Source organism: Crotalus tigris, unplaced genomic scaffold, assembly GCF_016545835.1.
Source record: "Crotalus tigris isolate CLP2741 ecotype Arizona unplaced genomic scaffold, ASM1654583v1 scf7180000018168.854452, whole genome shotgun sequence".
Taxonomy (NCBI): domain Eukaryota; kingdom Metazoa; phylum Chordata; class Lepidosauria; order Squamata; family Viperidae; genus Crotalus; species Crotalus tigris.
Genome location: NW_024096861.1, coordinates 586,411 through 610,525, shown reverse-complemented (window position 1 = coordinate 610,525; position 24,115 = coordinate 586,411). Strand labels below are relative to the sequence as shown.

General features: G+C 37.3%; 1 protein-coding gene across 3 annotated transcripts in view; it reads right to left on the bottom strand.

The window, feature by feature from the left end:
- Nucleotides 1–210: 210 nt before the first annotated feature.
- The window catches only part of CDH17 (cadherin 17), a 33,429-nt gene continuing 9,524 nt past the window's right edge, over nucleotides 211–24,115 (bottom strand). For all 3 annotated transcript variants that reach the window (XM_039348686.1, XM_039348688.1, XM_039348687.1), the window contains 16 exons: nucleotides 21,857–21,946; nucleotides 21,534–21,671; nucleotides 18,992–19,130; nucleotides 18,058–18,219; nucleotides 16,721–16,917; nucleotides 14,843–14,977; nucleotides 14,375–14,525; nucleotides 12,195–12,410; nucleotides 10,933–11,009; nucleotides 9,542–9,733; nucleotides 8,136–8,380; nucleotides 6,650–6,780; nucleotides 5,868–6,086; nucleotides 4,797–4,913; nucleotides 4,582–4,695; nucleotides 211–346 (listed from right to left, as the gene is read on the bottom strand). In XM_039348686.1, the coding sequence (XP_039204620.1) occupies nucleotides 240–346; nucleotides 4,582–4,695; nucleotides 4,797–4,913; nucleotides 5,868–6,086; nucleotides 6,650–6,780; nucleotides 8,136–8,380; nucleotides 9,542–9,733; nucleotides 10,933–11,009; nucleotides 12,195–12,410; nucleotides 14,375–14,525; nucleotides 14,843–14,977; nucleotides 16,721–16,917; nucleotides 18,058–18,219; nucleotides 18,992–19,130; nucleotides 21,534–21,671; nucleotides 21,857–21,946 (2,430 nt within the window). In that variant the 3' untranslated portion in view covers nucleotides 211–239. The remainder of the gene's footprint in view (nucleotides 347–4,581; nucleotides 4,696–4,796; nucleotides 4,914–5,867; nucleotides 6,087–6,649; nucleotides 6,781–8,135; nucleotides 8,381–9,541; nucleotides 9,734–10,932; nucleotides 11,010–12,194; nucleotides 12,411–14,374; nucleotides 14,526–14,842; nucleotides 14,978–16,720; nucleotides 16,918–18,057; nucleotides 18,220–18,991; nucleotides 19,131–21,533; nucleotides 21,672–21,856; nucleotides 21,947–24,115) is intronic.

The following is a 24,115-nucleotide window of genomic DNA, read 5'->3' as shown; positions in this document are numbered from 1 at the left end:
ATATATGTGTGTGTGTGTGTGTGTGTGTGTGTGTCTGTGTGTGATTTCTCTTCCTTTATTTTCTTTTTTTATCTTCTGTTTTTTTTTCTTTTTCACATCTATTTCACTATATTTTTACTTTCTTTGAATGCATTTCTTATCGTCTGTGTAAATTGTTTTAATAAAAACTATTTTTTTAAAAAAGGAGAGATCAACAATGACAACAGAAAAAAGATGAATGTCCACTTCCATTTAATCCTTTAATTCAAGGTAGCCAGTTCAGAGGGCCTGATAGCAACAGCTGCAACATTTTGCTCGTTCTTCTTTTTCTTCTTGAGATGTAAAAACACTAGTCCCAAAATGACACCTAAACAAACAAACAAACGGGAAAACAGATTTATAGTTTATCCAACCCAGTTTTTTCTCAAACTAGAACCCTCTAGATGTATCCTACTTCTTCCCTTGCTATTTCAGTCTATGATCTACGCTGGCTGGGGATCATGGGTCTTGTCACCTAGGGCATCTCAGAAGTGCTAGGTCCAGGAAAGTTGTTTTAAGCAAAACCATATTTTGTGTATATGTCACATGCAAAATAGATTAGAATTTCTACCGTGCTCATACTGTATGTACTTACTCAATAAAAATCTCGCTGTGTTCAAAAGAGCTTATTCTCCATTAAGTGTATCCCAGACCAGCTTTAACAATTGTCAGACTATGTAGAACTACACAGATTTCAGTAAGGCACCTTACTACCAGTCAGGGAATAAATACAAAATCTTGGAAATGGAAGGAGGAATTTCTCACTCCTGGTTCCTTAAGGCAGAGCCTCTGAATGATTCAGAGCAATTCTTTCCAATTTTTTTGTAACTTGAGCTGTGTTTCCATTTATCAGATAAATTGCCCATAGACTTGCCTTCCTCCAATCTCTCATAACAATGCAATCTTTTGAACACTCAATCTAAATTACATCCATGAGTGTCATGTCCTAAGAAAGATATTTTAGATGTACTATAACTTGATATTAAACCAGGGTTTGAGTGGGTTCATATACTGACTAAATACATTGTGGTCTCCAGATTAAGCTCAGAACCTCTTATGTGCTTGTTTTCAGAAATGTATGAAGTCAACTGTCAATTATCAGTTTAATGGTTCTGAACATACCATAGTGGTGCATTTCTCTGTTATCAGAAAATTAATTACAGCTAATTTAATTTTATTGTTCTTAATTTAAACATGAATCTAGTTAGGAGGCATCATTTAGATAACAGCCAAATTTGAAAAGCTAAACAGAGTCAAACCTGGCTAATAAGAAAACTACACCATAAAATCCTCTTCACCAAAGTTGAAAGGGCCTGGGCCCGGAACTGTCCTCATACAAAAACAACTGAGTAATCATCCCTCCATGGAAATCAGTATCAGTCATTTTCTCTACAACCAACACAACTGTGAAGGCCAGTTTGGAGCTCAAATTAGTAGTTTTATTTCATCAGTGCAACCATTTCTCCCATGAATGGCAGTCTACCCTAGTTAACATGCAACATATCATTACTGAGTAAAAATAGTTGCCAAACTGCTGGCAAACAGTTCTCAAGAGTCCAGATCTTATGCAGACCTGATGATAATGACTAAAGGACAATGTCATGCAAACATCCATCATAATAGATGTACTATACTGGGTTTGTGTTCTGGGGATACAGTTATTTTATATGCATCTCTTGATGCTGGGAGCTTGCTGACCAAGAGTAAATCTGTGGTTTATTTACCCGGTGCAAGTGCAATCAATAACACATAGGATTGAAGAAAGTGGAAATTTATCACTTTATTTCGGATCAGAAGCAAAGGGGCTCTCCATTAGCAAACAGAGGAACTGAGAGGAGCATTGAGCAGGACTGGCATTCTATTTCAGGGTATAGGAAATTCAGAGTAGCAATACAATGATTGATTACAAATTCCTTATATCGTGCTGTTCAGGTGTTCTTAGTATGATCTATACCATCTAGACTCCTGCTTGCCCCTCAACCCAAGATGCAGCAAGCTTCTAAGTACTGTTCTAGCATTTAGCTATGTTTTCTCTGTAGGATCTGCTTTCAGCAGATCTTGTTCTGACTTAGCTAAGCTGCTGGCAGCTTCCTGTTTTGAGTTTCTAGGCAGACAAGACAAAAGCAGACTGAAAAAAATTGAAAAGAATATGTTCCTTTTTTAAATGAAGTGCTTTCAAGGTTGGAGTCTCAGACCCTCAAGCTCAAAATATGGAATACTTTGCTTTTGCTTATTTCTTGTAACTCTTATGATTTCAAGAGTTCCTGGCCAAGAAATACAATAAAAATGGATCTCTGGTGGCTCTTGCTTTCAAATATGGAATTGCGGATTGGATCTCTGACTCAGGCAAATATTAAAGTAAGGCATTTTTATGTAATTCATGAATTATAAGTATTTTTCCTCTAAAAAAATCCAGATTTCAGCTAATTCAATCTATTTTCACAAGCTCTATTTTTATAAAAACATAGCTATAGTTTAAATGTTATTATTTTTTATTTATACATTGAAAGGGCAAATTCTTTTGTAGCTCTATCAGTCATCCTGGCTCCTTTAGTGTTTTCAGATTCCCTCAAGGATTCTTATTTCATTTCCAGGAAAGGGATGCAGTACAATGTAGTCTAGTATTATCAAACTTCTTGTTCAGGCTAAACATAATAAATATTATCCAACTGTAGAAAATTGGCACTTAGAGAATAAATTAATAGAGTAAAGATGAAACATTTAGACATCTACAGATATAAACAACATGTTAGAATACAGAATACAAAATAACAGAGTTGGAAAGACCTTGGAGGTCTTCTAGTCCAGGGGTCCCCAACCCCCAATCCGTGGACCAGTACTGAGCCACGGTAATCCAGCAACCGGGCCGCACAAACAAGGGAAGTCCCATCCACAGAATGCAGGCAGCATACAAAACCATGCCCCCTCCAGTCCATGGAAAAACCTCTCTCCACAGAATTGGTCCCTGGTGCCCAAAAGGTTGGGACCTCTGTTCTAGTCCAACCCCCTACTCAAACAGGAGACTCATACTGAACAAATGTTATCAAACAGAATAGAGCTGGAAGGGAACTTTGAGGTCTTCTAGTCCAGCCCCTACTCAAACAGGAGATCCTGTATTATACTGGACAAATGTTATCAAACAGACTAGAGCTGGAAGGGACCTTGGAGGTCTTCTAGTCCAACCCTCTGCTCAAGCGGGAGACCCTATACCATTTCAACTAGGTGGCTGTCGAGTCTTTTCTTAAACAGCCCCTACAACTTCTGAAGGTAAGTGCCAACCAGACGACCCAACTAGTTGCCGATGGGCTGTCCTGGTGCACGTTGCCGTCATCCGTGGCCCATGCCCGGTTGCCCTGTGGAGTTGCTGACACTGGAGCCTCTCATGCCGTCTGGTAGGCTGCCGTACAGACCGGGGCAGCTGTCCCTCCTGTGCGACGTTTCTGGCGGCTGGCTGCTTGCTTCTGCTGCTGGCTGCTTGGGTCCCCCCCTCCTGAGAATGTCGAACCCACAAGGCTTAACAGTAAGCTGTTCCACTGGTTGTTAATTGTCCTCACTGTTGGGAAGTTTCTCCTTAATTCCAGATTGCTTCTCACCATGATTAGTTTCCATCCATTGTTTCTTGTCTTGCCTACAGGTGCTTTGGAAAATAAATTGATCCCCTCTTCTTTGTGGCAGCTGCTCAAATACTAGAATACTTCTATCATGTTCCCCCTAGCCCTTCTTTTCTCTAGACTGGCCATACCCAATTCCTGCAACCATTCATGTTTTGTCTCCAAGGCTTTAATCATCTTAGTTGCTCTTCTTTGCAATTTTTCCAAAGTCTCAACATATTTTTTGTAATGTGGTGACCAAAACTGGATGCAGTATTCCAAGTGTGGCCTTACTAAGGCTTTACAAAGCATTACTAATACTTCACTGATTTTGATTCTATGCCTCTGCTTATACAACCAAGAATTTTTGGCTGTTACCACACACTGCTGACTCATGTTTCAGTGACTGTCCACTAGGACTCCAAGATCCCTCTCACAGTTACTGTTTTTGAGCCAGGTTTCGCCTACTCTGTATTTGTGCCTTTGGTTTTTCCTGCCTAGGTGTAAAATCTTGCTTTTCTCCACATTAAACTTCATGTTGTTGGATAGCGCCCATTGTTCAAGCCTGTCAAGATCTTTTTGGATCCTGAGGTTCTGTCCAATCTCTTTTATTGCCTACCTAGAATTATATATTGCCCAGAAAATGCTGTATTTTTTTGCAAATATTGTATTGCAGTAATATCAGTTTTTCCAATAGAAAGAACATATGAATCTCAGGGCTGAAATGTAGAGTTCTTGTGCTCTCTTAGTCCGCTTGTTTGCTTGTAAATGTTTCATTAACAAATAGGCAACATCATCAGCGCTCAAATGGAGCACCAAGAATTCCATGTCAATTTTTGCCATTTTATTGCTCCCTTAATCCTCCAACAATTATCAGGGCCACTCCATGAAACAAAAAAATGGGTGGAAGCTCTAGTATAGCTTCTAGTCATCAGACCTACTAGTAACCATATGATTTAAGAAAAACACTTACCAATAACAAGCAGAACAGCAACCAGTACACCAATTGTTGCTCCTACTGTTGGAAATGGATTTGGATTGTCAATTTCTATATAACATCTGTCATTGGTACACCTGCACACATTCACTATAATAAAAAACACCGATCCGTCATAAGACAAACTTTAGCATGTACCGTAATAAAAATAAAATTTTGAAAGCACAATGAGGGACATTTTCACTATGTACCTTTCAGGTTGACACCAGCTACAACTGATGGATTTCCCCCATCATTAATTTGCAGTGGTACATGGTAGACCTTTTCTTCCAGATTCAAATTCTTTGGGGAAATGTAACCTTGATTGCCTGACAAAACAAATGGAATGATGATATTGTGATTACTGTAATGATAACAATAATTAAATAATTAAATTTAAATAATTAAAGCATTATAAGGTCTTTGCTCTCTGGCCACATTCAAATAAATATCAAATCTTCACTGGCTCACTGATTTCATTCATTTAGTTATGTACAATCATTTGTCTTGTTATTTTGAAAGTCTACTAATCTTCCAGTACATATTTTTCACCCAGATAAGTTTGCTATGTTTAAATATAGTACAAATGTTAAGTGTTTAAAAGAAAAGGTAGAAAAAGAAATACAATATCAAAACATTTACAAAAACAATGACAAAAATATTTAATATTTAATAAACAGTATCAACCTGGTGGAAGCAGGACATAGCAGCTTCTAAAATTGATGTTGCCTATGAGAGACTACATCTACGTTCCTAAAACATAGGAAGGCTGTACTAATAGTATTCTAATAGTACTCTATTATACTAATAGAGAGGATGTTAACCAGGCTTTCAAAGGTAGTTCCAGAGTTTAGTAGTGCCAATGAAAAGAACTTATGTTTTCTCTTGTCTCAATTAATCATTGCCAGGTTGAGACAAGAGAAGGGAGTATCTGTCAAATCTTAGGAAGCAGGCAGATTGGGTATAGAACAGTGGTGGTGAACCTTTTGGACTGGGCAAGATAAAAATTCGAAAAATGGGCCCAGTTTAAGTGGGCAAAAGATTATTTGACTTTGGCAATAATCTCAGTTTTTGTAGCATAAATTCTTAACCAGATTCCATAAGTGGGCTATCCTAAGACAGTAAGACACTCGCATATCTAATAACCATAAGAAATAAATGTGTTCATTTGTATAGCCCAACTAGAAGAAAGTAAAAAGTAATTCAAATGTATCCTAAGACAGAGGAGATGGATAAGAAATCCTAATTGAAGATTGTCTCCAGCTTATCACAAACATACTCACCATCCATTTTAGAAATGTACCAGTTGTCCTGTACACCAGTGAGGAAGTATATTAAGTTTTGAGATACTGAATCTGGATCAGCAACTTCAAATTTTGCACTCTGGTCTTTTTGGAGTGGGTGGCACAAGAACACAGACTCGTTTACTAAATACGGAGCATTATCATTGATATCTTTGAGATGCAATATCAGCTGTGCAACACTGCTTTTATATGGTCTGCCTGCACATTTGAAAAGAGTAAGAGGATATTTCAAAAAACAATTTGAGTAATGTATAGCTGGTGGGTAATGCTTATAGACATTACAAAAATGAACACATCTAAGGGGCAGATTTCAAAATTTAGAAGTTGTTGCTATGATCTTTACTGAAAAAACACTTCACTCATCATTCTGACACTGGAAATAATAACTAACCAATTTCTACTTCTTAATGGAGAACTAGTTTCATCTGGTTTCTTCTACCATCCCATTATTGCCAACTTGTCTTATTAAAGGTGTGAGTTTGCCCCATTTCAGGTTTATAGGTTGCTAAAGTACTTATCAAGGCAAGACCAAGACTAGTGCTATCACCTATCATCTCTTGACTTTCCAGCAGTGCAAGCTGCCATGTTAAGTATATGTGTAATCCTAAAATACATAATATAACATTGATATGAATTTTGCTACTCCCAGCCACTGTCATAAAATATGGAGAGTCAAATGTAGAACCTGTTAGGAGGCACTTTAGCCAAGGCCCTTTCAACCAGCCAAAGTATCCTTGGAAGATAAAGTTTTGCTTTCTTACTTTCATCAGTTGCAACAATTTCTACTATGTAGGCAGGGAAAAGTTCATAATCCAATTGGGCAACTGTATATATATGGCCATTGACAGGATCAATCTCCAGCCATTTTGGGTCAGTTTTCCTCAGAAAGTACCTTGCAGCCAGGAAAGTAAGACATAAGAAACAAGCTTAGCCAAAAAGCATTGTTTTCAACAGTAGAAAACATTGTTTACAATAGTAACATGTATCAATATGTACATTTTCCTTCCATCACTTTGAGAATCCTAGCCCTGTTCATTGCTAATAAGAACAGATGAGCCATCTTTATCTGGCAAATGGACTATCTATTTAAGCTAGCTCCTGTCCTCTCCTTTCCTTTTGTCTTCAAGTCAATGCTGAGTCCTGGCAACTGCCTAGACAAATTGCTGCAGTTTTCTTGCCATGAGTCCAGAATTGGTTGCCATTGCCTGCTTCTTAAGACTAAGAGCAGGGCTTTTTTTGTCATAGAACGCCCAGAACGGAGTTCCGGCATCTTTTTTGGATGGAACCTTGTAGGGTAGGCAAGGCGGGTTGTATGACATGTGTGAGTTCCAGCACCTTTTTTTTTTTTTTAAGAAAAAAAGCACTGGCTAAGAGAGAGTGATTGACCAAGATCACCCAGTTGGCTTTGTGTCTAAAGTGGGACTAGAATTCATGATCTCCCAGTTTCGAGGCTGATGCTTTATTCATAAGTGTGATCACTATTGTATACCAAACTGTCTCTCAATCAGACAACATATTTGGATACATTTGTTCAATTTTCTTATCACAGAGAATCAATTTCCCACTTTTTGTTACAGGTTTTCAATGGAAGCAGGATAGAATATGGGGGTACTGAAAAAAGTCAAGGTAAAAACCACAACTGTGCAATCAGACTCCTGCACCAAGAGGAGTGAATTAATGTGGCTATGATATTGACGTTATATGATTTGACTGTGATAACACTGAGCAGATGTTAACATCTTCCTCAAAATCACATCAATTCTTTGTTGCAAAGAGAAGCTTCAGGGGACAACAGGAAATTAGAAGAGTTAGAAGAATTGTTCTACTATGTACATACATACAAACATGTTTATACAGGTAACCATATGCTCTAATCTGGACTGCACCCTTTCTACCTACATAAATTGACATCTTTATAATATACTTAAGTAAAACGGGTTACTTTTGCACCTGCTAAGGTTGGCTCTTTTTAATTCTCAGTGGTATTTTTCTGGATAAATGTCCTAGATTACAAGTCCAGCCTGCTTCATGTTTTGGTGATTCAGCATTTTATGCTCATCCAAAAAATGCTTGCAGCCAAGTTAAACAAGCTATGAAAAAACAAGCTATGCAAAAAAAAATGCAAATATGACATTTTAGCAAGTTCTTTCAAGGTGGGAAAGCAAGAGAATCTCCTGGATGGGATTCAGCAATGCAATTACTACAAGTCTATTTTTTATCCCCCCCAAAATTGATTTTTGCCTTTACCTTACTGGGGATCCTTCAGGATCAAAAGCTTTTACAGTTGTCACATTGGTACCAATTTTCGCATTTTCATATAGTATAACTGGGTAGTTGGAATAGGGGAAAACTGGTGGTTCATTCACATCAGTAACATGGACCCGTAAGAAAGTAGATGAACTTGAATTATAGTTTATTCCAGTCACGAGAGGTTCAGGATTGGTAGCATTGATTGTAAGGCTATACACTGATTTTGTCTCAAAATCAAGATCCTACAAAAGCAAAGGAGAAATTAAAACAGGTATAACAGCCCACCAGGAACATAAGCTAGAAGAAAATATTATCTTCTCGAAACAGATGTATAGCAGAATTCCCCAACCTCCTATCCTCTAGATATGTAACACTACAACTTTCCATCATCTGCAGGCCATCATATTAGGTACACGGAATGACCATTGCCTATTTAGAACAAAACAGATTAAACACATCTCAAACAGTTTCAAAGTCAAAATGCTAAAGTGCCAAGCATCTATTTATTTGCCTGTTGTTTGCTTTTACTGACAATCATTCTCTATTTGATTAGACATTGCCAGAAGAGAAGTCAAGTTTTCAGAAAGACTATTTACATTTTCTGCAACCTGGGATTAGATTTGTCACTTTTTCAGCCATCTGCATATTTGTGGGAAGTGACTGATATTGAGGTGTACAGTTCTTCTTTTCCTTTCCTCCTTTTTCTTTTCTTTTCTTCTTCTTCTTCTTCTTTTTTTTTTTGCAAACACTGCCTTTTCCATAATTTTCCATCCCAACACCACAGTTGTGGGTACAGAGTCTTCATAACTGTCTTTCCTATCTAGCTTGGTGTGAAAGAGTCATTTTCTCAGGTCTGTACTATAAGGGATGAAGCTTTGATTGACTGAGTTTTTGAGTTTTCTCTTTAGTCTCCTCAAGGAACATGTGGCATCTCCATGTTCTCTCGGTGTTCCAAGACAATAAGATAATATGGCTGCGTTTTATCTTTACCATAAGTAAAGATGTTGTGTTTATCATATGGTTATCTTCAAAATAGCTGGAGGAATTAGGGAGAAGAAACAGATTTATTGGGTAGATCTCTAAGTGTACTGTTTTTAACTATTCTCCAAAAATCTGCAACTTCAGGTTTGGTAAGTGTGAAACCATTCATTATGTCATTTAACATTTTGACCTTGAAATTCACAAGATCTCAAAGGAAAATAGAATCTCATAAGATTTTAACCATATAAATATATTTTTCTCCCATTTTCTTAAATTCGGAGGTTTTGTAGGCATCATACAGTATAGACATCCTATTGCTATTCTCTAAATTAATGTAGCATTAGTCGTTCAATTGCCTTGCCTTGAGGAAATGTTAATTAAATCTATGTAATATAATAATAAATGAAATGGCAGTTATTCACCTTGTTAATTATAATAGTTCCTATATTTGTATCTGGATCAGTCAGTACTTTAAACGTATTATTTGGGTCACCCTTTGTGATGGTGTAAATAATCTGAGAACTTCCAGTGGATGGATCATCAGCATCTGTGGCTTGAATTTTAAATATAGGAGATCCTTTTGCCTGATCTTCTGCAATAATCACAGTGCCATACTATAGTGAAAAACAAAACACAATAAATATAAAACAAAAGAACAGAAAAGAAGAAATAACACTTCTAATAAGAACTGGCTATTTTAAACAGAGCTTCATGATGTAATAATTTGAAATCATCACTTGCTGTTGCACAGTATTCTAAGGCCATCTTCAGATTACCCTGTTTGCCCTGGTGTGAAGATGCTCCACTAAACATTTTTAGAGGACATCTCCTCTGCTGACTGTTTTAAGTTCTCCATTCTGGAAATGGTGTTTTCCCTTTCATTCATGCTCAAGATCTTTCATCCAGACATCTCATAACACACGGAAAAGAAGACTTTAGGTGACTTAAGGTTAGAGTTTACTGCTTGGCTCCAGTTGATCCAGCAGATCTGCTTTGGGAACCTCTTCCATTTAATCCCAGGGTTCAGGATCTCTTCTATGGTTCTTGTTTAGACACTAGGGAGACTGGATTTGTGGTTCCTACCTTTATTTTATTTTTTTAATTGTGCAAAGCCTTCTGCTAGACTATCTTTCTTCAGCCTGACAAAGATAATTGAAGCATAATAAAAGGACTGTCTCTTCTGCGTTTGTAATGTGGTCGGAAATTCCCTTTCTTATCCAATTGGCTCCTCCTTTTCCTCTCATAATCACACTTCCCACACTGACATCCACAGCAAAACCCCTTCCTCAAACTCCAGCTGTTCACCAACGGTTATGCACAACCATATCTGGGCTGCACAAATCCAACCAATCACCAGTTGACAGCCAAGAAGCATAAATCTTTACTGCCACCTCCAGGTCTATAGGTTGAATGCTCATCCAGTCAAATGACAGTTATAAGGCAGCATTCCCCAACCTTTCAGGCTCTAGGACAGGGGTCTTCAAACTTGGCAACTTTAAGACTTGTGGACTTCAACTCCCAGCATTCCTCAGCCAGCCAGTCTGATTTTCTCCAGAGGTGTTAAAGGTTAACACTTAAGGTTCAAGATTACAACTTTTAAAATTCCCATATCTGTTGCTGGAATTTCTGGGAATTGTAGTCCTAAAATATCTGGTGGGAATCAACTTGGGAAAGTCTTACCTAACTAGCCACAGATATGCAACAACAACATCTACATGCCAAGCAAATGTCTTGGAAAAGGATACCATCAAATCAAAAGTTTGAGATTTTTCCAATGTCTTGTGAAAGCAAAAACAGTCAACAAGATACTCACATCTGGTTTTTCAAATATTGGGATCTTATCATTGATGTCAATGACGTGAATTTGCACATTACATATAGTTGAGAAAACTACAAGGAAAAGGATATAACAAAATCAAATATGAGCTGATCTGCACAGAACAGATTCTTTAACTTTTTAGACGCATCAAATATAGCTAAAACACCCCACAGCAATTAATAGCCCTTCATAGGTATAGAATCAGGAAGAGTCAGGTTCAAATTCACCCCAGCTCTGACAGTTCAAGAATGAACTTTGGGTTAGTCACTTCCTCTTAACCCACCCGGCCAAATTATGGGATATATGTGGGGAATCTGAGAAGCAAGTGATAATGTATATTGCCTTGACCCCTTGGAGGAAAAACAAGAAATACAAATAAACAAATAACAACACAGGCAGTCCTCAGTCAATACTGAGCCTGGAATTTAGTTATAAGTCATGCCAGTCATTAAGCAGGTCATCATGTGACCAACACAACTTTATGACTTTTGGTGGTGGCTGTAAAGTGAATGCTGTGATTGTTAAGCAAAACAATTCCTCTGCAATGGGCATTTTTTTTGCTCCAAACCAGAAGTAATTGCTGGGTTTTGCCAAAAAACATAAGTTGTCATCGTGGGAATTCAGAACCCTGCTGGTGGCCAAGGGCCCAAAATGTGATTATGTGACCATGGGGGAAGGGAGGGACAGCCTTTGGAACTTTGAATCAAGGTCATCATTTTGGGCTTCATTGTAATTTGAACGGTCACTAAGCAACTGATCATAAGTCACGGGTTACCTGTACTACTACTACTACGACTTCAAGGGGAATAATTCAGGATTTTAATGTTGTTCCTTTATTTCTGAGCTTACATCTGAACATTTATATTTCCCACTCCAGCGTGGAGGGAAACTGCAATGCCAATTTTCAGCAATCTTGCCATGAAATCCACAAACATGGTCAAAAGGTATTCCAGGGCTACAATAAGGAGTTTGAGGGCCTGGAGTTGCAGGAAGAGCTTCAGTCACAGTGCCATGTAGCCAACATATTGTCCTTTTGGACCACACCTTAAGGACACCTTCTTTTTAAAAGGAGCACATAAAAGATTTATAATTTTACTTTTGCATGTATAGCTATTGATGAAAGGAACAAGAGCTAGAAGGAGTGAAAAGGAAGAAATGGAAGAAATGAAAGAAGTATAGATGAGAGACTGAGGGCTATCTCGTGATCCATGTCACTCTAACATTTGGGGAATACATGTAATGTGTGGTGCACTGACCTGAATCTGTCACATTCACCTTCAACTTGTAAGTTGTGGCCACTTGTCTGTTTAATCCCAATCTGAACAGGTGGACTGACCCAGTTCTCAATTCAATGCGGAAGAGATTGTCTCGTGGAATTTTGGGGTTCTGGTCCACAAGGGTGAACTGCAGGCGAGAATTAAGAGACCCTTTCTCATCGTTGTCTGAGGCAAGGACAATTCCTATTAAATTCCCTGTTGGTAACAGAGAAAACTGTAGTTAGACCAATAGCAAATGCATAGTAGAAAATAAAATAAATTACTTATAGAAAGACAAATGCAACTTTTGGGATTGGGCAAGGGAACCAACATGATTCCTATATACACTTACTCACAAATTCATGATAGAATTATTTATGTGGAACATCATCTCCTTAAAACCTAACAAGAGGCAGTTAATATTTTTCAGTGGAATCCAAAATGGCCAAAGAAAGATTATGACGATGACGAAATACCTCCTTTTTCAACTTCACCCTTGCAGTGAGGGGATATAAAGGCCCTTTCCATATAGTAGCAACTTTGAAAGCAAAATGCTTTATTTATTTGCATAATTATTAATATTAATATTAATGAGAAGATATAAGTGTTGAACGGAGGATGAGTGTTTAGGGTTGCGGTTTGTTCATTGATTTAATAGCCCATTGTTGGATCAATTTCAAGATTTTTTAAAAAAATAGTAACAACCAACAGAAAATATAGCAGCCCAGGAGCCAGCTAGTGGAAGGAGGGTATATGAAGCATTGCAGAAAATTGAACTTGCTCTTAGAAAGGAATAAAGAAGGGGAAACCATCCATTCTGGAAGATATCAAATGGGTGAGGTTAGAAAACAGTAGTTTTGAATCAGATCTGGAAGGTGAAGTTTCAGGATACATTTACAATAGGTCAAAAGGAGAGGGGAGGAGAGGAGGAGGTCACCCCATTTCTTTATTGAGAAAGTGGTGAATGACCCATGGGACAAGCAGAAAGTATACATTTATCCAGTGTTAATGTATGACCTCAACTCATACTCATCTTATGAAATCAGAGAACTTAGTATTTATTTGACCATACTTTGATGAATAGATTGCAATGAGCACATTTCATACAGCATGCTATCACTTACTCATATTAACTGGTTGCTCTCGAGAGATTAAGCCATAAACTAGCCCCATGGTGGCGAACCTATGGCACACGTGCCACAGGTGGCACGCAGAGCCTCTCTGTGGGCACGTGCACCCTCGCCCAGTCCTAGGCTTTCAGCTGGGTTTTATAAAACCTTTTCGCTTTAGGCCGCCGCCACCGTTTGCAAAAAAAAAAAAGTTCAATCAATTTCAACTTCTCGCAGGAAAAAAAAGATCTCGCAAAGTTCAAATTGATTGATTGAACTTTTTAATCCCACCCAGTCTGCCGTTACCACCGAAGCCATGCCCACCCAATGGGCCATGCCCACCCGGCACCCGATGATACATAAGTGGGTTTTTGTTTGCAGTTTGGGCACTCAGTCTCTAAAAGGTTCACCATCACTGAACTAGCCTATCCCATTAAGACATGTCATCCTTACATGGATGCATCCATGTAATTTTGGAAAGCCAAAAAATTTCTACATGGCTGTTCTTCTCAGAGATACAGACACAAAGATCTGTCCATCTTCTTTCATACCTGATCTATTAGGCTAGGACTGGTTGTTTAGTATGGTGAAGGTAGTGCCTGAGGGGGCAGAAGAAGGTAAGTTATTTATTCTGTCTAAGCCACCCAGACCCTAAGCATGGGAACCAAGCACTAATTAATTCTCTGATAGGATGAGACTAGGAGCCGTCTCATTTGAAGCGTGCAGATTTTATTCTCAACACCTAAAATATACAATAGAACCTCTGTGTAAGTAGCTCCTACTGTAGAGTTCTTGGTGCTCTCTGAGCTGAGTTGTTTGCTTCCAAATGTGCGAATGTTGATGATGCTATCTAACTGGGTAGTGAAAGCATGTGCAAGTAAACAGCCTACCTCAGAGAGCACCAAGGATCTCACTGTTCAACCCTGAGCTACAAATATTCCCTTCTATTAGAACTTCCAACTCATAAGAAGTGATATGGTGATAATAAATTTTATACTCATTTACCTTACAAAGAAGCTTTGCCTTAAATTATTTTTACCCATGCAGTATATTAAATGCAGTATTTCTTACCTACGCCCTCATTTTCTTGAACTTCAAATTTAGACAAAGCTTTGTCACACACAGGGGGGTTGTCATTGATGTCTACAACTTGGACTGAAATAGTGATGGGGTAGGCCAGCTTGTCTCCTTCTTCATCATTTGCGAAGATATAGAACGAATACTGAAATAGGATATATAATTAAAATTATATAATTAAGAACTTCAGGAATAATGAATATAGCCTTAAGGAATAGTAGGGCAAACTACATTATCAGAGTTTTTCCCCATCTCATATAAAACCTACTCTAGAGCAGCGTAATTTATTTGAAATGTTGGAATCTAGGCTAATAAACTGAATAAACAATTAATTAAACAAAAAAACTAATATAGAATGCAATGCTGATAATGAAATGCAAATATAAAACCACCTGAAAGTCACTCTAGTTTAGTTTTCCCCATATTTTAAAACATACCTGCTATCCTTTTCCATGTACTTACATAGTCTTTCTCTTCTCTATCTAATGGTTTAGTTACATAAAGTGTTCCATTCTGATCAACTGTAAATGGAAGTTCAATAGAAGACTTGTCTTTGTGTTGAAGTTCATATGTTGCATGTGGATCATTCCATTGTACCTAATATTACAATGTAAGAGTAAACAACAAGTATACAAATGAAAAATTTTGACCTGATATATGGGGTTTTTTTTAAAAAAAAATCTCTTTCTAATGCAACTTAGGACTACCAGAATTGCCATCGCTAAGCAGTGCAATTGTGTGACATCGTGCTTTCCAACATGCTACTTAGCAAATGCCAATTTCTTTATAATATAAGCTGCCCAGAGTTGCTTCAAAACAAAATGGGTGGCAAATAAATTTAATAATAATAATAATTCCAATCCCAATTGCCATTATTAACCAAAGACTATCAAGCAGTTATTTGAGAAAGAAATGACAGATCTATAAAATGCTCAAAACGATTGGAAAGAATCCAGAATGGTATCTTGTAGTTGAAATATTTGGCCTACATTTTTTGCTCTCTTGCATTATCCTCCTCTGTTGCTTTTTGTAACTTCTTGCCTATTGAAGAGTTCAGGGAAAATCAAAGATTTGTGCATGTTGATATTCTGGATGGATAAGAAATGACCAGGCTGAGCCGGATGGTGGGGTCAAATGCATCATCAGTTGGAGTCACTATGTCTCCGTAAGAGATCTAAGTCCTGGCCCCCCTTGAAGTCCATTGACTCTTGTCTGGTGCCAATTTACCTTGATCATTACAGGTAGCCCTTGACTTACAACAGTTCATTTAGTGACCATTCAAACTTACAATGGCACTGGAAAATGTGACTTATGTTCATTTTCAACAGTTATGACTTTTACAGTATCTCCTTGTTCATGTGATCAAAATTCAGATGCTTAGCAACTGGTTCATATTTATGAGGGTTGCAGTGTCCCAGGGTCATGTGATCACCTTTTGCAACTTCTCACAATCAAAGTCAATGGTAAAGCCAGATTCACTTAACAACCGGTTTACTAACTTAAGAATTGCAGTGAATCACTTAACAACTGTGGCAAGAAATGTTGTAAAATGGGGCAAAACTCACTTAACAAATGTTTCACAACAACAGAAATTTTGGGCTCAGTTGTTGTCTTAAATCAGGGCAAGTAGACTTTCTTGTTTTTCTTTGAAGACGTTTCACTTCTCATCCAAGAAGCTTCTTCAGCTCTTCAGCTCAGAGCTGAAGAAGCATCTTGGATGAGAAGCGAAATATCTTCAAAGAAAAGCAAGAAAGTCCAGTTGCCTCATGAAAATCATCTTTGGGATTTGCTTTTTAGATTCTAAAGATTCAATAAAGATTTCTATTATCTGGCAATAATATTTTAGGCCAAAGATTAATTTTCAGCATTCATTTTTCTACTACTCACAAATACTTCAAATGCTTCTGGACATCAAACATTCAAAATATCACCCAATATGATAACCACATTTTTTCAGTTATATATGACATTATCATTTTTATCTCTAGCAATATTTCTGTCTTCTTTATAAAAACTAACCAAGTCCATTACATCTATTGCCATATTGTGAAGCATAAGGAAATACTCCTTTTCTCGCTAGGGAATCTCCTGCCAATTAAATTAGATTACAATATAACATTGCTACAGTCATGGGTTCCATTCTTTCTTTCTATAATTTTTCTCAAGGAAATCATTCTAATTATCCAAAGTCATAGTTACATGCTACACCTGAATTACTGTACTTAGTACTTATGGAGAAGTGGATTTGCTGAATGGCCCAATTGTACCATACATGGCAGAAATCAAAGGTTGTGTCTTTAATCATTGATGGTGAGTTGCCTGATAATTTTAGGAACTTACTTGAGTGATTTTCATGGGGTGTGGCTTTGTCGAGTTTTCCGGGAGCAATATTACTGGAGGAGATTTCCAAAAGTTTTTCAACACAGTGATCTTCACATCAGTATTGGTGGCAAAAGAATTTACCTCTCCTGCCATGTCATTTACTGTCACTGCGAGGATAAAACTTTTCTGTACTGCTGGATCTAAGAATTTTGTTCCTGAAAATATAACAGAGAATAAAACTTGAAAACATGTACTCATTCTTTCTCCGACATTCTGAGACAATTACAACTCTCTTTCTTTAGCAATAACCCCATCACTTATCTTCTCAAAATTTGCTTGCTATCATAAAATTTATGTTCCTGAATAATGGCAAATTCTGCTGTAACCCTGGTTTGCAAACACAGATATGTGAAAATCAGTTTTACAGGTAATTAATCAATTCCTAGGTTTTTTTTTTCTTTTCATCTCTTCTACCAAAATCTACCGAGGATCCCAAATACCAAGCAGCGACAGAAAACACTTTAGCATATAACAGCACAGGAATCTATTTCTGCTTCATTTATCTGTGGGTTTTGCCTGTATGATTGTGGAGGCTTTTAGGGATCGATCTTTTGTGAGAGAAACTCTGGTTTCTCTTCAGTTTGCATAAATATTTTGCATTTGTGAGAATATTGGTGCTTTTGCTGAGCTTCCAGTGTTGCCAGTCATAGTTAGTTTTCTCAGAGGTTACATCACATCTGCTCAGCAACAGTATTGGAGGCAGATGTTATGTAATGGTTTGTTTATGTATCTTTCACATACATACACCAAGCCCTACATAGCTAGTAAAACATTGGGACCCCATTCTACATTTATGGAGGGGATAAACCTTCTGGGATTGTTTTCCTTGGGGATTTAGAATCCATTTGGAAATGGCGCATGTTTCCCAAATGTGGGAAAATTAGATTTTAGAGATATGATAGACTATTGACTTTGACATGGCCATATGCTACCAGTGAAGTCTAGGCTAAACTGTACAAGACTTAATTATTTTCATCTTTTTTAATTTATATTTACATTTTATTGACACAAAGTTAATAGTGATAGAGATGATACAATTGTCAAAGAAAAAAAACAATACCCAAAAAGCACTCTAATGAAAAGGTGCAAGAAATCTCATAAAAACACATAATATATATCATTATAATACACAGTAACAATTCTATATATACTTATCTAATGCAAATATTATTCAAATATGTATATATTTTTAATATATTTATATGTCTATATTTTTATAACTGTCATATTATGTATAAATGAGTGCCGTATTTCATTATACATTCAAGGTATCACTATAAAAAAAAATCACCTACCAGCAAGAGTTGTAGAAATTGCTCCTGTAACATTGTCAATCTGAAAATACATCTCAGTGCCCTCAACGCTGGGGAATTGTTGAAGGATACTATAGCTGAGCTTTGAATGTAAGGTGCTGGGATCATCGAGATCAAAAGCAGCAACATACATGAAAGGCTTTCCTGTGTGTGTGTTTTTTAAAAAGAAAATAAACACAGTTTGGAAATGGAAAGTCTCACTTAGCCCCAAAGAAGAATCACTATCAACATTCATACCAATAAACGGAACACCCTTAAACATATTTTTTTAGTTAGAAACATCAAGAAAAAAGCCCTTCAGGTCAGGATTGCCTTTAGATATTTTAGTATTTTAGGGGGGGGTGTATCTTTTTCGCATGGCTGACTTTTGATTTGTAAGACCTTGGGAACATTCCTTTCTTTTAATAATTTTTCACTGGCTGTCTTATTTTATATCCTTTACATGTCAACTGTTACAACTTTTAGCCATTTTTCCCATCTGCTTCTTCAGCCTAATATTTCAACAAACCCAAAAGTGGACAAGAAGAAAAGTGGTTTAGCAAAGATTGAATTGAGTCTACTTGGGAGGAACTTGGAATAGTACTATAGCTCTTTAGTCAAAGCTGCAAAGGCATCTTCGAGGTTTCACCTAGATCCCTGAAATGTTATACAAATTTAGGAGAAAAACATGCCATCCAATTTTATCTGGTGCTTTGTCTTTAAAGGTATGCCCAATAAAGAAGCATCCAGGATGCATATTAAATTTGGATCATCAAAATGGCTAGCCTCATTCAAAAATAGCTCTATATGTTTTTCAGGAACCTGGCCTGTTTGTTATAGTCTCCCATGGTTGCTTGGAAATACAATATATTATATTCAGTTTTGTGTTTAATATTTAACATTTTGTGAAGCTCAAAGTAAATATGGAAACAAATACCTGGTAGGGAGTGTTGTCTAACTTCGCCAGAGTAGACTGATTGATTAAATTGGGGTGGATTGTCATTGATATCCACAACATTTATGATGACAGAATAGGGTCCTTGCACCCTATTACCACTTTGATTTAGACCTTCCAACTAAATTGAGAGACAGGTGGAGAAAAACAATATTAAAACAAAACATTTCCATAAAACAATACATTGTCTCCTTCCTGTTCGAATTGGCTTGCCAGATTTCCCAGCCACATGCTTTCATGAGGTGTCAGCCAACAATTCCCATCATTCCCAATCAGTATGGCTCAAAATGATGGAAGCTGAAGTCTAATGAATCTCACAAGGCCAGAATAAACACTCCTGAGTTAGTCAGCTATTAGCTACAACATAATTGTAAGTGTTGCAGATAATATGGCAATGTTACTGCTTACATGATTGTTTCTCAATTTTGGGGATTTTAATTCTGGGACTGCAACTTTTTTGGATGAAAACTGGAGAACAACAAATCAAAACAAAACAATAGATCACAGTACTGTATCACAGATCTGAAACTTGTTGATCAAGATTAAGAGGATCAAGCATTGAAACAGCTGAATTAAAGAGAATAAAGGAGTTATAATAACATGTACCTGTCCATAGCTCAGGGAAGGTATGACAGGAAAGCACAGACAGGGGGCAAAAGGCTTGTTAAATACAGTATGTCTCTTTCTACTTGGTGAGCAATGACATTGTAACAACTTCTGCTTTTTATTTACTTTTGTGCAAACAGCTCTATTTCCTTCTTGAATAATCAACTAAACTAAAGTATAAAGGCATGTTGAATAAATCATTTGGGGTTCTTCCAGCTTTATAGGAGGGACCCTCCTTTGTCCAAATCTGAATAAATGTGTGACTTAGAGAGAACTGAACTCTGACTCTTTGTTCGTGCAGGGCCAGACCTAGTATTCCTTCTTTACCAAGTAAGGCTAGATTTAAGCTAATTTGCATCAACTAATATTACAATTCATTTTCAAAATTTCTCATCTGTTTATTCCTAGTCTTGTCTGCTTCTCTCTTGTCAAGGCTAAAACAATGGTAATCAACAGGCTAAGAAAGCAGGATTTGTGAAATGGGTAATGGGCCTCCATTGAGCAAATTGGCAGTGCTCTCCCATTGTTGTAAATAGCTTTTGTTGTCTAATGCCAGTGTTTCTCAGCCTCAACAACAACAACAACAATAATAATAATAAAGTTGGAAGGGACCTTGGAGGTCATCAAGTCCAACCCCCTGCTCAGGCAGGAAACTCTAGACCATTTCAGATAAATGGCTGTCCAGTCTCTTCTTAAAAACTTCCAGTGTTGGAGCGTTCACTGCTTCTGGAGGCAGGTTGTTCCATTGGTTAATTGTTCTAACTGTCAGGAAGTTTCTCCTTAGTTCTAGGTTGCTTCTCTCCTTGATTAGTTTCCATCCATTGCTTCTTGTCCTGCCTTCAGATATGTAGACTTCCTGCTTTAAGATATGTAGACTTCAACTCCCAGCATGGCAGGGGAATTTTGATAATTGAAGTTTATGCAATTTAAAGTTGCTAAGGCTGAGAAATACTGATCCACGGAGAAATGAAACAGCCACAGAAAGGATGATTTGAGAAAGAGTGATATCTTTTTGGAGAAGAAGAGACCAGTATGGGAAAGAGAGAAATAGGTCATGATGGATAGGGGAAGTGGATAAGAGTGGAATTATAGTTTTGCAGAAATTAGAGGGATGATAGAGAGCATTCCATTTATTTTATTTTTGCAAGTGTAGTTGACATTATTTGCCTCTCAATCATTATTAATTCTGTTGGCAATAAATTGGGCAGGGTACACCAAATCACTTTATGTGGTCAGAGCCCCCCCAGAATATGCTATTGAATACGCTACTTTCAATGGCAAACCACTAAATTCAGTGATATTTAGTTCTTTCTCTATAAATAGAGATAGCAATAATAACATTCAACAAACCTATTTTACTGGGGGGACCCCCAAGCCCTCAAAATACTGCAAGGATGAGCAAAGTTTTCAGTCTTGTCTTTTACAATATAATTACTATATTGTTGTTATGTACTCTGCCTGAAAGCTTACAGAAAGCTCTTTAAATTATCAATTTCCTACAACTAATATCCTCTCCTACTATGAACACCATGGTTCTGAAAGGAGTAATATTATTTTGCATGTTTATATGGTTAACGATCGTTGATAAATTTAGGTTCTGAGATGTTAAAATGTTATACATGAATGGTGAGTTTTATTTTAATTGTATTTCTCTTCCCAATTGTGGCATATTGTGCTACATTTTCTGTTCTTACTATTTTTTTACTACATTGATCATCCTGTCCTGAATTACCAGATTAAAAATAGACTAAATGATCAACCCATCCATCCATCCATTCTTCCATACAAACATAAGCACTAGACTAGAAGAAAGTTACTGGTTTTGTTTTGCTTTTAATTATTATTATTTTCATTTTAGAAGCCTTCACTCAAACTTTTTTGGGGGGAAACAAAACATTTAATGTCATTTTTTGTTTACCTGTAATCTATATTGTCTTTTTTTTTCCCAGTTTAGAGGCCCCTTGACAATCAGGACTCCATCATTTGGTGTGATCTCTATGAGGTGATTTGTTTCACCGGTCAGCCTCACACTGTAGGTAGGGGGTTGAAATTTAAACTGGTATGAAGAAAAAGAAGAAACTCAGAATACCATTTTTTCCTTATGTAAATCAAAGCCCCTCCCCTCTTTTCTATTCTTGTTTTTGTTCTGTTTTAAAAGAGGCAGCATGATTTATTTCCTACACCTTCAATCATTTTTCAGATTTGTTCCAAAGAAAGGGAAGAGTCAGAATTTCACATTACCATGTATAAATAATGTGATCCCACTTTACCCTCTTCAACATAAAATACTTTGTTCTCCAAAGGTCCAGTATCTTCAAGAAGGCAAGCAACCTGCAAGGACAAGAAGAGACAGGGTTTATTCATATTTTCCATATTAATTGATTGCAAGGAAGTATGATACATTTGCCAAAGCAGGCTCATTCTTTGAAAGTATAATAGAGGGAGCAGCAGTACTTTCTTAAGGATGGGGAATAAATTTTATTTCCAAAAGATTCAGGCAAGAGTGCTTAGCATTTTACGTTTATACTGAACACGATGAATCCTGGCAGAAGCTTCAAAAAATCAAAATAATCAAGAGTCTAAAATATTTCCAGTTAAATTCCAAAAATTGAGGACGTGAAATCAGATTCAAAACGTAAGTTTGACTTTAACTTTTAAGCATTAATAGTGAAACTGAAAAAATATAATTTGAGTACATTATCTAACAGGTCATCTGTATTTAAATTATTGAGGATTGTGTAAGGGGGTTCCTTTAGCCCTAAATCAGTTTTATATGTGTATATCTACTATTGTTGCAACATTACATTGCATTATTTCAGCAACAGTAATATATCTTAATTCCTACAAGGTGTAATTAAGAATGGAAACATAAAACCAGTGACATCTCTTAATTCTACTTTTGTTGCTTCAATCTTAACATATATTTTATTCTGAATACATAGTTATCAGTTTCTCACAAAATAATGTTGGTTATTATGAATAAGCAGAATTATTATGCAGACACTTCACCTTGAATAATACAGTTCTACAACTCTTCTTTTCTCATAAAATCATTCATCTTCCTGGACTGGAAGGCCATGCTCAATCGCCCATGCTTTAGTCATCTCCTGTTTGGATTATTGCAATGTGCTATTCATGGAGCTGCCCTTGAAGACCACCTGGAAGCTGCACCTGATCTAGAATGTAGCTGCACATGCAGATTTAGGTGCCAACTAACCCCACTGCTGAATGAGCTGCACTGGTTGCCGCTTGCTTTCCAGGTATAATTCAATGTCTGGTTACACTGGTCTACAAATTTTGGGAAATTATCTACCTCCGAGATAAAATGTGTTAATGCTTACATATTTTGATTAGATGAATCAGAAAACATGTGATAAAGGTGCTGGTTGGCTAAAGTTTTCAAGATATTTTACAATAAAGATTTATACACAGGCAAGTATATTTGCCTACAATGGAGGGAGGTGTCCAATGATCATGATGCCTCGTAATCTCTTGACAAAGTATGGTAGAACAATGAAAATGGTACCACATTTAAGTGTATAAATTTATCTTCACTTTCAGACTAAAGGTTATTACCTAACTATAATTCATTGTTCTTTATTGCAAGGTATATTTCTCTTGGTCAGATCTACACATCATACAGTTACATCTGGTGGCTTGTGAAAGTGTTATTGCCTAACATTTCCAAGGAACAGTTGTGGGATATTTTCTCTCAGAAGCCAAGAGGCCACAAAACTGTGTAAACAATGCAGACAACTTCTGCTACACTTGTGGCGAGGTTACATTTGTATCTCAAAAGTGCAATATAATGGTAATTTTGACTTGAAGCTGTATCTTGGAAACTAGAGCCAATTGTTGTTGTTGTTGTTAATTGCGAAGTCGTGTCCGACTCATCACGACCCCATGACAACATTCCTCCAGGTCTTCCTGTCCTCTACCATCTTCTGGAGTCCATTTAAGTTCACACCTACTGCTTCAGTGCCAATTAATAGGACTTAATTTTCCTTTATTAGTGATCCAATTCCGGTAAAAATTAAGCTACTTTCATTTCCGAGGCTTTCTCCTTGTAGACCAGAGTTATCACTCTAAAGCCCTATATGGGAGAGGGCCAGGTTACCTACAGGACTGCCTCTTCCTGAGTCATCTGCTATTCCAACTAGATTAGATAGGGTACTCCCCAGGTCCTCTCCCTATTGTGTTTTGATGGGATCTTGGTGGCAGGCATTCTCAAAGCCAGATCTTTGCATCAGCCTCCCACCAAAGATTAGAAGACTCCTGTCCTATTAGCCATAGAGGGCGGTGAAGATCTAGCTCAGTGGTGGCAAACCTATGGCACACGTGCCGGAGGTGGCACTCAGAGCCCTCTCTATGGGCACGTGCACCATTGCCCTAGTCCCGCCTCCCCTGTGGCCCCCTCCTCATTCACCAGCAGCCCCCCCCCTGAGGAGAGTCACTTGCAGGTGCAGAGCAGCACAGCCGAGAACATGGCAGCTGGGCAGC